General features: G+C 43.3%; 1 protein-coding gene across 2 annotated transcripts in view; it reads left to right on the top strand.

Annotated features, from left to right (window-relative positions):
• GALNT10 (polypeptide N-acetylgalactosaminyltransferase 10) overlaps window positions 1-14,518 on the top strand; it is a 148,674-nt gene that overhangs the window by 107,233 nt on the left and 26,923 nt on the right. For both annotated transcript variants that reach the window (XM_083181729.1, XM_083181731.1), the window contains exon 4: window positions 2,296-2,462. In XM_083181729.1, coding sequence (XP_083037855.1) covers window positions 2,296-2,462 — 167 coding nt within the window. The remainder of the gene's footprint in view (window positions 1-2,295; window positions 2,463-14,518) is intronic.

Genomic DNA, 14,518 nt, shown 5'->3' with positions numbered 1-14,518 from the left:
GTGACCGCTGGCGGTTCCTGGGCACGAAGCTGGTGGGTCCTGGGGATAAAGTGATGGACCCGGGGGTATCCCATTCATATGGGGCTGGGACAGGTGCCAGTCCACGCAGTCAGGCCTGTGGAGTGGGGTGGGTGCCAGTCGAGGCCAATCCCAGGCACAGGCGCATCCCACGCACAGCTCTAAGCCAATCCCAGGCCTGCCCCTCCAGCATCCCACAAACCCCGCCACCTGCACTAACTCTCCCCCCCTCACACCAGAAAATGCAGGGACTAGGCTGGTGTGAAAGGGGACAACCCGTGATTGTCCCTGCATGATCTGTGGACTGTATTCCCGGGTAAGTCCCTGCATTTTCTGGTGTGAAAGGGGTATGAGTACTACAGAGGACAAGTCCCAATCAGCAGTGAAGAACCCTCCTACCTTTTCACTGGTACAAAACACCAAAAAAGTAATGCCAGAGAATCTCTCTTACCCTGGCACCTAGAGGGATGGAGGCCCTTCTTTAAAGCTAAGTGACCTATTAGAAGATAGTATCTTGCCTGTGTGAATATCCGACAGTCCCCTACACGGCAGAAAAGTAATGGAGTCATATGAGGGCTGGAGGGCACTACCTGCTCTATCACACCTATAATTAAATGTAGAGGAACCCAGATATGAAAAAGGGGATTCCCCTGTGGTCACTAGACAATATCAACTGGAGCTATCACAATGTCCTTTTCCCCCATTCTGCCGAGACACGTGGGTACATCCATGTTTTAAGTTGGAGTCTACTCTCTCCAAGAATGTTACCCTTTAGTAGTTATCGTCTAGTGATCACCAGTCACCTGACTTAAACAGACCACAGGAAACAAACCTTTCCTCACACAGGGGAAGAAGAGCTAGAGCCAAATCTCTTCCATATTGGGCTATATTCAGTGCCGTTTAGGTGCGCTATGATGGCAAGCAGTGCCTATTGCTCGCCGTCATAGCCCACCCTCAGTATTCAACCCACCCCCCTTCACTCGCTGTTTCCAAAATGGCGAGGCTCGCGCCTATATGCAAGGATTTCCCCGGAACATATAGAATATGGCGAGGGGGTTAGACAGTGAGGATGGCTTGTTTTCGACGAGGACATCCTTGCCATACAAACCCCCTCGCTGGCCGCATTGAATATTCCCCAATGTGTCAAATAAAAGCTTTTTCTCTCACTCAGTCTTTCTGAGTTTAAAAACTGTTCTGCCTTTCAGAGCGGTGATAGTATGTCTACACGTGGTCTGTGTTCAAATGCTGAGCACTTGTAAAAACAAATGGCATCATTTTCAAGTGTCATTTTTGTGTTGATAATAACACACAGGATTCTGCTGGTTGCGTTTTGGGAAGAGAGACTTAACCCTTTGAGTGCCAAGTGAATTTGTCAAATTAGGTGTGAAAATTGGCAAGCAAACATTTGTATTCATCATAATCTGTAATGTTCACCTTCTATAGGAAATAAAAAAAAAATGTTTGTTTCTTTTTTACACACCATATTTTACTTGAATTTATATAACAAATGTGAGCGACACTGGAATTTTTAGCGGGTATTTTGCAGATCTCTCACAGATGTTGGCACTCAAAGGGTTAATACCAAAGCGGGGATCACAGAGTATTCATTTTTTGGTGTTTGCAAAGAAAAAATAAATCCCGTTTTGGTTGCAATGGAAAGCAATTGGCCATTTTAATGAAATTTTATTTGATGTGAACTAGAAAAGCAAAATTACCCTACATTGCATCAAACAGTGTTGCCCCCTCGTGGCCGCATTATTAAGAACATGGTAGCATTAGCCTAGCAATGTATTTTGAGTGACACACACATGTTGTGAGGGAACCTAAATCAGTTGCACAAAAACTAGTTTAAAAGTGTTTTTCAATAGAATTTCCACCTTCGAACGGGAGAATAGAAAGTTCTCCAAAATGATTTGCTGCAATAGGGAAGCATTAGAGCTGCAGATGTACGTGTAATCCTCATCCACTTAGTATCACATCATGTGTATTCCCCACAAGGTTTAGCTCTGCGTGTCATTTCGCTTGTAAGGATGATATTTGCTTTGTCTCTGTGGCATAGCTCCAGTGAGAAACGATCCACAGCCTTTTACTCCATGCTTCGATCATTGCATGTCGCCAGTTGTGAGCCCCATCTGTCCTTTTGCACCTCTCAGCTGGTGCTTTCCCAGACGATCGCAAGCTGTCCTCGTTTGACGTGAGCTCAGGGCATGTTCTGCATATGAAGCTGACAAGTGTCCCTTTAATGTCCTCTGTTTTTTTTTCCCCCTATCACTCTAGCTGCAAGAGCAAGCTGTATTCAACCAAGCTGCCAAACACCAGCGTGATCATCCCCTTCCACAATGAGGGCTGGTCCTCACTCCTGCGCACCGTGCACAGCGTCCTCAACCGTTCTCCCCCGGAGCTGATCGCAGAGATTGTGCTGGTGGATGACTTCAGCGACAAAGGTGCGTGGGCATTTCTCCCAACGCTGCATTGCGTAGAGGTCAAGCTTCTGCTGATGGAATAAATTTCAAGGCAGTCTGATGGATGTGTACAGGTGGATGGCATAGTGCAAGTATTCAGGGGACGTCCAATAGAACAGAATGTACTTGGTGTCCAGTCATTATTTTCTTTTCATTTATTGGAGTGTTAAATAATTTATTAATGGAACCTGAAATAAAAAGCGTTTAATGAGGTTGTGGACCTTCAGAGGGCTGGGTGTGTTTAGTTTGTACATTGCTTTTTGATTTTACTTTCTGATGTTTTCAGCCATGTCTTTCTATGAGCAGAACGTTACTTATCTAAGGTTAAGGAAATAGATGGTCTGCCAAAATGAATGAATTCCATGATTAATTCATGAGCTGCTCAGCATTGTTCAACTGCATAGAGAACAGTAACAAAAGTAAAATACTGGAACACAGAATAGTAGCACTTAAATCATTAGTTTTCCTTGGGCTTCCCTAGCTAATGACAAGACTGCCACATAGCCACCCAACTGGACAGGCACTTGGGGGTACAGAATTACAAAACTCTGATCATGTGCGGAATCTTGGTGTGGTGCTGGATGGTGGATTGACACTTAAACATCAGATATCAGCCACAATCAAATCCTCATTATTTCATCTGAGGAACATAGTCCGAATCAAACAATTTATCCCCTCTGAAGATCTGCCGAAAGTTATACATGCATTTGTATAGTCTCATTTGGATTACCGCAATGGCTTCTACCTTGGTCTCCCAGCAAAATAACTGCACTGATTACAGCTGGTACAAAACACAGCTGCCAGACTGTTAACCAACCAGCCCCGGTCTAGCCATATAACTCCCATTCTCTACTCCCTTCACTGGCTGCCCATTAAATGGCAAATCATTTTCAAGATCAACTTACTGAGTTTCAAAGCCCTACATGACCAAGGCCAAGGTACCTGAAGCAGCTTCTGATTCCATACTGTCCCACCCGATTACTGCGATCTGTAGATGAAGGACTTTTAGCAGTACCTAGCATGTCCCGTAATTCATCTGGGCGTCAAGCTTTTAACCATGCAGCTCCGACACTTCCCCGCACAGTTCGAGAGGCCCCCACTCTAGAATGCTTCAAAAACGGACTCAATACTTTCCTGTTTACTCAGGCATTTCCTTCATTCCCTTAAGTATTGTTTATGAAAAGCTTTTCTGTACTTCATTGTTTCTATACTGTATTACATTAATTCTATCTGTTAAGCACCTTCAGTCCTATTGGAGAAACAGCGATATATAAATAAAATTATTATTGTTAATGTAAAATATAGCCATGCACAGATTTTGACTTATTGATTATCTTGGCTTGATATGCAGCTATCTACAGTAAGGGTTGACCAAATCCAGGGACCGGTTTTCCTAATGGGGCCTACACACGTAGTGACGTGTACCAGCGATCTCAGCGATGCTAGATTGCTCAGCACTAGGCAATGACGAGCGATGTGTGCTGAGCGATCTGGCAAGAACAAGGCTCTCTGGTGATCTAACTTGATGTATACTGCATGCAGTATAAATGTAGACGGGCGATAGCAACGCCTGGGTCTGCGCATCGCTATGGTATGGTGATTTTGGGTCACTTTCTAAGAGATCTAGTCGGATCACTTAGAAAATGACTGAAAATCGCTCCATGTGTAGGCCCCATTACTGAATGTCCTGTGCATATAAGGACATGTGTCCTCCTTCCTCGGGCACTGCGGTGTCGTGTTGGGCTTGTAAGGCTTGATGTAGGTTGCATGGCACAGCTCTGCAATGACGAGACTGCTCTGACTGCTGACATCCGCATCTATTTGATGCCCAGAATGCTGTGTACAAGCTCTATTAATAGAAAAGGTTGGGAGATAATGACGATTACTCAGAGAAGGTTATTATTGATATAGGACAGCATGGGTTAATGCTGACTGGAGTGGTTAAGAATCCTGTTTATATTGATGAAGGTTCTCTCTTTATTCTGATGAAGAAAGGGGAGATTTGTGATGCAGGAACTATAATCAGTGGGTTGAGGAAGGGGATTGCGTGGGTAGCGGTGATGCTAAAGAGGGGGGTGAATTAGTTTGGGGAGTAAGAGAGCATAAATAATAGACGTAGTAGGGATAGGAGACCAAGGAGGGTAAACGAAAGCAAGATGGTGTAGAGTATGTGTCTGTCTGTTCAGCATATGTATTACCCAGAAGATTTAATGCTAAGAGTGATTTCATTATAAGGATGATAAATTGTGTCAGCGGCCCTTTTCTTTTCTTTTCACTTCTTATTACCCCTCTCTGTCTTGATTCATCAGTTGCACGCTCTGCTTAGATGGTGAAGTCTTGTTGGGAGCCTGAAAGCAATTTCTTTTGTCAGCTTAAGTCCGGTCAGTTCGCTCCTCTTTATCCTCTACAGCTGCTACGGATATATTCTCTGTTGGGCCGGAATTAAGGGCAAATGCTGCTGCATGACTGCAAAATATTTAGCAATAATCACATGTTCGGACACAAAAGATTTACATGGGGGAAAAAACATTAAACATCAGAGTAATTTTTTTCCTACTTATGCTTAAAAAATTATATTTCATACTTTCTGAGCATACTTAACTTGTTTTTCTAGTGCATTTCAACCTAAGCAGTGTACAGTTTGAAATGGCTTATTTAGTGAGCAAGGTCTGTGGGCCAATCACCAGAAAGTATGAGTGGTGTGCAATAAGCTTCTGGATGCGGAATGGAATCCCTACCAAGGTAGGGAATTAATCAGGGGCTTAAAAAGGGGTGTGTCTTTCCAGCAGCCACTGATGGAAAGGTCAGTTCCCCAAGGTAGTATATCAGAATAGGCACAAGGTGAGTTACGCCTGTATATACAGTATATCAAACCGTAAACGAATATAACAATCATTTTAATAGAATTGTTTGACTGGATCAATTCAAAACAAGTCTAATTTATTATATATATAAAGCAGTAATAAAGCAAAAGCTCCGATGAATAATAAAAACACAGTGGTGTAATTCGGGATGAAAATATTGAAATCATAATGCAGCTTGTTCCTATAATGCTCAACAAAATGTAGTACAAGGGTGCCCCCATAATAGAGTCCTCCACTTGATGGTATACGTCACCATACGGAAAAGAGAGTTGGCTCTGGTTGGAGCAAGCGATATCCTCACGATGGTGCGGGTAGATGGCGTTCAGTATTAAACAGCGAGGCTGATAAGGTCCGGAACCCAGGCCCAAGGGTTGGTGAGAGTTGCTGGAAGGAAAACGTGGCATGTTGAGCTGGTTCAAGTGTAAGTCTGATAGTCACTTGATTTGTGGGAACAATGAAGAAGTCCCCAGGTCTGGTCTTTATGGAAGCTCCTGGATGCATACTTGGGACAGAAAATCCACTGCTTCCACTCCTAAACTTGTGGGTACCATGAGCGCAAGTTCTTAGATGACTCTTGGAAATGGCTTACTGCATTTGCAGCAGGCTTAGATTGACATTCCAGTCCCCAGTGCACAAGGTGTACAGTAGCTACATGACCAGTCTTGGCTATGGAAGCAGCCACCATCTGCTTGGCCACACTGTGCCCACATCAGAAAGTCTGTGGTTGCGCACATCCAACTGTTCTTTACTAGGCCGGGTGTTTGCTCTCCAGGATTCATCACCATTGATGATCTCCCAGTTTGAGTGACCACCATCAAACCTGGCCAGCATGTTGCCGGCACCTGATCGTCCTCCTGCTCTCAAGTCAGTTGATTAGGCACTGTGTGCAGAAACATTGCTCTGGCCAAGCTTTTAATGGAATATCAATCGGATGGATCCCAAAGAGATGCCTATTTCTTTCTAAAACTTGCGCAAAGCTCACCCTCGTGTCCACCTCAACTGTGGCCCACACAGCAGCAATGTTGTCCTTGGTGTTGCTGGAGACAGGTCAGGTGCATTGCTGCTGAGAGGTTGGCCTGGCCCCGGAAGAATTTCAGGGGTGTGGCTTAATCACATGTTCAGCTGAGTAGCTCTTTGTCTTCCTTTTGAGCTCCATAATGAGCTTGTGACGGAAGTACTTCTTCACTGTGCACAGTTACATATACAGTCCAGTGCCTTGACCTTTCACAAGAACTTCAGTCAGAGATTTCAGTTCACAACCAGACCACCAGAATGTGTCTACTCTACTTATGAACTGCACTCCCCTCATAAAATCGAGCCTGCCCAAACAGAGTAGAACCGTTTTTTCCTCAGGTGATTCAGGAAACACAAACACAAATGTAGGTTCATTTATTGGGCAAGCATATTGTGGCATCAGAGTCCCAGTGAAATGGGTTCACAGAACCTTGACAGCTAGTAGATCCACATGGAGGAATTGTTATGGTTTGTCTGGTGGCTAAGATGTCTGCATTCTAATGGGCTTCGGTGGTGAGCACTAGCGGTCCAAGTTAGTAAAAAAAGGGTTTTATTTCTTTAGAAACTGAAGGGACATTAAAGAAGTGCTGGAGTAAACAGCTAGGATGTTTTTGTAGGATTCTAGAGTTGAGGCCTCTAACTGGGCAGGGCAGAGCGTTTCAGAATCGGAGCTGCAAAAATAAAATCTCAGTGCTGCGATAAGTCCCTCATCTACAGATTTGCAGTAAATGAGTGAGGCAGTAAGGCAGGCATTCCCAACCACAGTCCTCAAGGCACACCAACAGTGCAGGTTTTAGTGATATCCGGGCTTCAGCACAGATGGTTAAATCAAAATAACTGAGGTACTAATTAAGTCACCTGTGCTCAAGCCTGGATATCTCTAAAACCTGCCTTGAGGACCATGGTTGGGAATGCCTGCAGTAAGGCATCAAAAGCGGTTTCAGGTAGCTGTGTGCATGGCTGCACACAAGGGCCATGGTTTTCCCCATCAAATGATTTTTCCCCTGCTCACAGCACTGAGAAACCCAGAGCTCGCTTGGCGCTGCAAAGGCCATTAATGACGTCAGCGGTCCTCCCTCCCAACGGCCAGGGAATTACTGTCAGAAACTGCAGACGGCACCCCCCCAAAACACCCACAAGGTGTCAATCACACAGCAAGTGAAGGCTAGCCTTCACCCGCTGACTTTGTACGGACAGCTTGTGCATGCGCACTGCATACCGTACGCATGCGGGTCGTTCGATAAAAGCTGAATGACCCCCATGGTCCAGTGTGAATCCGGCATAGGACATGGTGTCTTAAGTCAACTTGAGATACCAAGTTCACATATTTAATCCAAAAAATTGTGTGTAAATATTGCTCGTAAGTTTTAGTGACTTTTTTATGTTTTCAAACTTTTTAAATCAATGTTAACATAAAGAATATTTTTAATGAAATACGGGCTATAGTCTGGATGCTGCAACATGTGTGGAACATCCACTATGCAATATTCCATCTTCTCCGTATCCGTTACAGTTTGTACTTCCAGCAACACAACAGCCCTTCCCCCGCAGCTGTCAATTACAATGTATTACCTTAGTTTATCTGCTGGTTCATCAGAGCCCCTTGGGATAATGGCTGCAAGTAACAGTCCCAAGGGCTACATCTAGTGGATTAATTTACCACTAGAATGAGTCATATAAAGATGTGTAACATGACATGTCTGTCACACAATGTAATGACAATTTAAGATTCATGGCAGTATTCCTATTAGCCATGATAAATTACTACGGCTAATTACTTCGCATGGTGCTTTCCAAATTATTCCTGATTCCAGCATGTATTGGGGATTTTGTTTCACCTGCCTCAGGCAGGCAAAACCCAACCTGCAAATAAAAGCCTTTTGTTTTACCACAATCGCAGCCACAAAATAGCATAGATTCGTGGCTTGTCCCTGATCCCTTTGTGTTTTCACAAGATAAACAAAATAAGGTGGCTTCTTGGATAGCTAGATAAAAAGAAATAAAGTGTGATTTATAAATTAATCTCTTTTTTTTTTGTAGAATACAGGTGTAAATCTATTCATCTTTTATAGATTATCCCGTTATATTTAGTACAGTAGTTTTTTGTTCTTCATTCAAAGCTCAGAGGAATATTGGTGCCAGATATTTATAACTACACACATATTAGTGTTCATTCTAGCACCCACCAACTTTGACAATCCATGCAGTTTCTCTTCCCTGCCTGGGGTGTCGCTGTCTGCTGTGGTGTTTCTAGCACAAATCTGGTTTGCATATCAGTGCTGATATACAGACCACACTGTATATAATACCCTATCTAGATGATCTTTTGCTCAAGGCAACATCACTAGGGTACTTGTGGCAATGTTTTCAGGTAACCCATCAGGTGTTCATTCAGCATGGTCTTAACTTCGGGAAGTCTCAGCTGGTTCCAACACAGCAGATGCTGTTCCTGGGAATGATTTTACCCATCTGTACCCCAGAGTGAAGATTCCCAGTGTATCCTACGGACTCAGAGAAAGGGATTTATCATAAGTACCAAATTCCTGTTTTTGGAATATTTTTACATTTCAATGAGGTATCTTGAGGACGGGACCCATGTGTGAACACAAAATATACTTAAGTTGTATAAACACATATTGCACAAGAAATACACACAAATATTTTATTTGTGCATGAAACAAGGTTTCAAAGCAGGAAACAATGTTTGTGTTCTAGCATAGGCACTAAATGTGAATGCTAAGCAATCATTTTCTTGCACATATTTAGTGCCAGTTACATATCCTGTCCCCAGTAGTGCCAGTTACAGATGTCCCCAATAGTGCCAGTTACAGATGTCCCTAGTAGTGCTTTAGCCAAAATAAAAAAGGACATACCGGAATCTATCGTTTTTGGAATAATTTGGATAACAGGTATCCAAATAATGCCCCTTTCAGACCGCACTTAAAAACCAGTATTTTGCCGATTTTTTTTAACCGGTTCAAAACGGTAATCTGTGCAGTCTGAAAGGTTGAGAACCACTTTACCGTTTTAAAAAAAGTTTTTTTTAAAACGGTTAAAATAGAGGGTCCTATCCGTTTTGGCATCAAAATCGGGTCTGAAACGGTATTTGTGACCCAGCCAATGAGCGGACCCAGCGCAGTGAATATTTAATGAGTGCTCATTAAATATTCACTGCGCTTCACCCCCTGGAGGGGGGGCATGGTGTTGTGTGTTGTTATAACCATGGTGTTGTGTGTGTTTACCCGCGGTGGTGGTGGGTGGTGGGTGGGGGGGGGGGGCCTGAAGACTGCACTGGCTTTGACCCTGTATTTGGAAAGTTTCCAAAAACGTTTAAGAGATGCGGTGTGAAAGGGGTTTTACCTGGCAGACCCATTTTTGGAAATGTTTTTAAATACAGGGTCAAAGCCAGTTATGCCGTCTAAAAGCAGCACAAGGGTACTCAACCTGTAGTTGTAAGTTTTAAAAAAAATCCTTTTTATTTTTCAAAAATACAGCTTGTGATTTCACTTTCACTGTCTACTTGTGCTGCATTTTACATAATAAAAATGAATATTTGGCTATAATGACGTATTATTATAAAATGATGCTTAAAAAACAATTTTTGCTACATTCTCAGCCGCCTTAAAAACATCTCTCTGATGGAAAAGGGTGCAGATCGCAATATATGGCACTTTTCAAATACCAGCCTTATTGATTGACTTGTTTTGCTGCATTGTAGCTTTGTGATGTGAGGAGGAGGCAATTTTAAAGACCGTTAAAGTACTTTATGCGAAGTGAATGAGACATTGAACCACTCTCCCGTCCCACAAGCCAGTGCACTCAGCAAAAGCAAGTCGTTACTTTCCTGCGGGTCTTCAATCAGCTACAAGGAGGCATTAATTGCTTGCTGGAAGGCAGTGTTTAGGATCCTTTCAACCACTAGATATTTGTGATGGATCATCTTTTATATATATTTTTTACGAGGATAAACTGAATGAGTTGCTCATCTTTCTTGAGATGCTTGAAGCCTTAAGAGCCACAACCGTGCACATAAATTGCCTTGAATCAGATTTACCTCCAATTGTGAGCAATGCCTTTCCTCGCTGTTCTCATCATCCAGACTGTTTCAGTGGGAACATGCTGCAGGCGAGTGGTATTAATTATAAGTAGTGCATTAGCAGCACAGGCTGGCAAATACAGCATTATAGAATCCTTCAGAAAACCGATCAGCCAAAACTACTAGTTATATTGAAGTGAAGAACAGTTTGTGCTGTACAGAGTTGTTATGAATGATTAAGATGGACTGTGGAGTTTTTTGCACTGTAAAAGTCCATACTACCTGTATCATACCTCCCAACTTTTTCAATTGAAGTATAGGGACACGAGTGGCCAAAAAGGGGGCGTGGCGTATGCAAACGAGGGTGCGGCTTATGCAAATTAGGTCGTGCCCCTGTTTTCGGCCGCTGCACAGCAACTATTCTGTCCGATTGGGGGGGACTCCCAACTGCCCCCAACCCCCCCCCCCCCCCCATCCTCGCAGCAGGACGCGGGAACGTCCCCAAAAACCGGGACGTTCCCGCGTTTAGCGGGACAGTTGAGAGTTATACTGTACCTGTGTAACCCTACCACACCAGCTATACTGTAATTCTAGAAACATGGCTTCCTCCTTGATGGGAATGGCAACAAAAGGAAACACCTTGACCTGAGTCTGGCAGTCCCAGTTACATTACTGGTTTTCTGTCGCTTATTTCTTGGTTTCTCAGCCAATAGTGATACAGGCCAAAACTTAGAGAAAAAGGTTTATAGGAGACGGTTCAATTTGCGGCTCAGGCGTGATCGCACAACTGCAAATTTACTCAGCACCCCGTTAATCTATGTACTGTGCATTTGTTTGGATGACGCCCAGCTGCGATCAAGTCCTGCAAATATCTCTGTTTGCTGACCATACACATGATGATTGACAGGGAGGGAGAGTGGGAACCGACTGTTTCATGGGAGTAAGTCCTGGGCTTCGCGGGGGGCTGCAGTGACTGGTGCCCAGTGTAAAATCATTCGATTGTGAGCGGCTTCAGACGGAATTTGGACATATTCGCACAGGTGCAAATGGATGTGCAGCAATACACATCCATACGCACAGCGAGCACAATTATTCGCAAGATGGAATTTCATTGGATAAAGGATCAGTATTCTGACACTTTTCATGACCAATTCCAGCGCTAAAAATGCCTTCAGCCCTGCTCTAAATTATATGCGTTCTAGAACTGCTCGCTAAAAGCTTACATACTAGATTCCCCTGTACACATCATGAAATAGATATTACGAAGAATAGACTTATTTACTATGAACTCGCGTATAAAATCAGATTTTTTTTTATTATATAAATTGATAAATGCCACAGTAGACAGGATTATCTGGTTTACGTCAAATGTTTTTTTATTAATAATTAAAGTATCCCAATTACTGAAATACTGCTTAAGCAAATGATCAGGTTGTTACTGAGTCTTAATTTATGGAATCGGTGCCTTCTGTTTTCACCTTCTGAGCCGATGCAGCTTCTCATAGGAATTATTATGAATGGTAGTGACAGTTTCTGTGCCCCTCTAGGTCTTCTGCAGAAAGATAATGGTTCCTTGTCTCTGTCACCCGTCACTTTTTCTATTAGCTTTTTGTCTTTTGACACATAGCAGGTCCCATTTTTATTCTGTCTTTCCCTCAATAACCCATCACTGTGTCCTGGTAGTTTGTTTTTCTATCTTCTTACAGCTTCCCAATACTACTTTCTTCAGTCTCTTTTGCAGCTCTGTATCACTCTCTCTCCTCTGTTTTGCAGCTCTCTTTCCCTTTCTCTTTTGTAGCTCTCTTTCCCTTTCTATTTAGCAGCTTTCTTTCCCTTTCTATTTAGCAGCTTTCTTTCCCTTTCTATTTAGCAGCTTTCTTTCCCTTTCTATTTAGCAGCTTTCTTTCCCTTTCTATTTTGCAGCTCTCTTTCCCTTTCTCTTTTGCAGCTCTCTCTCCCTTTCTCATTTGCAGCTCTCTCTCCCTTTCTCTTTTGCAGCTCTCCCTCCCTTTCTCTTTTGCCGCTCCCCCTCTCTTTTGCCGCTCCCCCTCTCTTTTGCCGCTCCCCCTCTCTTTTGCCGCTCCCCCTCTCTCCCTCTTTTTGACGCTCTCCCTCTTTTGCCGCTCCTCCGCTCTCCCTTTCTTTTGCCGCTCCTCCGCTCTCCCTCTCTTTTGCCGCTCCTCTTCTCTCCCTCTCTTTTGCCGAGATATGAGCAAAGACATCCCTGGAACTCACTCACTGTGGAGAGTCACTCTCATGCTCTGAGCACAAGATACAGATTAGTACAGAGTATTTCCTGAGCATTACTTGGTGGAGCTCAGCCCATGCTTATTTGTAGAGCCCCTAATTGGAAGAGATTGACACCTGCTTTTCTTCCCTCGGAGGAACCGGTCTGTACCACTCTCTTAAACCCACCCCCCACCCAGCATTGTAATTATCCAGGAACCCATCCATGTGATCACAATGCAATCACATTACTTCCTCGTTAGCCATTGTGCTTCTGCACATACACGGCCGGAGAGGGGGCTTCCACGTTCTGGTTTGCCTCCAGTCACACCTGGTATGAGCATACGCCCTTGACCCCTGTACATTACATTTATCTTTGTTTTTGATTCCTGTGATCCTAATATTATCCCTAAATAAAGCATTTTGCCTACATGGGCATATTCTGATATTGTTGTTGAATAATGTTTAAGAATAAACCTTTTAGACAGGCATGCCAGCTTTTTAGCCAACCCTGGGACGGTTGTATCAAATATCCACTTTTCCAAATGCTAGGTTGTTTTTTTAATACAGAGCTGACCCAATGATAACACTTTAAAACTAAAACTTGGTACACACATGTTCGATTTCTTTCTTTCGATCAGCAGAGCAGTGTGTCCCCGGCTTCACCTGCTGCTGACCCCTGGGGTTGTATATAATATGTGTGTGTACCGGCTGCTATGGGATCGGCTGACTGGCCCCTTTATAAATAAACTGTGTATGATATATGACCACCCAATCCTGGCCATTGCAGGTTCTAAGGCTACTGCATTGGTGTTGTATACACAGCTATGCAATTGTCTGCCCATTATTTTGATATTTGTAGAATGGGGCAACAGTTGTATAGGTGTGTACACGCCTTTTAGCCTCCATGTTTTTGTCTGTGATGGAGGTTTAATAACCGCCAGGATAATGACCACATGTGTGTCTTTCGATAATCGTCAGGGCTGCAGATTTGCAGCCCTGCCTATGGTTCTGAATCAGCCCCCGTGTCATGTACTAGGCAGTAGTATAGCAAGTTGACCATTAAACCATGTTGACCATTTAACCAGGCCAAGCAATATAAAATAATTATCACAATGGTCAGAATTGATTCCTTCCAGGGCCAGGCTTGATTCAAGCTGGATTGAGGTATTCAATCCCCACCGCTATTTCCGATGGGGGAAATAGTGGCGGGCGCCTATTCAATGCGGTCTTGCCCGACAGCCTTGAAGAGGCAGATATGGCCATGAATTATTGCAATGTTTTTATCATTTGTTTTATACGAGTACCATTAAATGTATATTGCATTTTAAATACCTCATTGGTATATTAGCGCTACTTTATTGCTTTTTTTTTGTATACATACAGGGATCTACTCCTTCCCTTTAAGTAGCTGCTTGTCAGACCACCCCTTGCCAGCGCCCAATCAGCTACCTAGGTAACACATTTTCTTCCAACCACATCCCCACCTTGGAAAGAAGAGTTTGATAATATCAGTAACTGATATTAGTGGGTCTCGCTTCTCTATCAGCAGCTGTAATTATAGGAGTAGTCACTCCCATGTGTGTGTGTGTACTGGAAAACCAAAAGAAGAATCAGTGCTACTTTGAGGAAATACAATAAAAACATAATAGAAAAAGAAGGTGCATATAGAAAGTAGTAAAGGTGAGGGAATATGACACCCGTGAGTGAACTTTATGTTATTGGGAACCGCCACCTCTTGTGCCACCAATATACAGGTCCTTAATAGGAACAAGATATCCAACCACTGGAGAATGGTGCCATATTCCCTCACATTTACAAAGTTCTATAAGCAAAGTGCAATCATGCGCCTTCTCTTTTTATTATATTTTTATTATGTTTTAAATATTAAATCACAT

This window comes from Crinia signifera, chromosome 4 (genome assembly GCF_055691185.1).
Source record: "Crinia signifera chromosome 4, ASM5569118v1, whole genome shotgun sequence".
NCBI lineage: Eukaryota > Metazoa > Chordata > Amphibia > Anura > Myobatrachidae > Crinia > Crinia signifera.
Note: the sequence above shows the minus strand (reverse complement) of the source record. Positions and strands in the feature narration are given on the sequence as shown.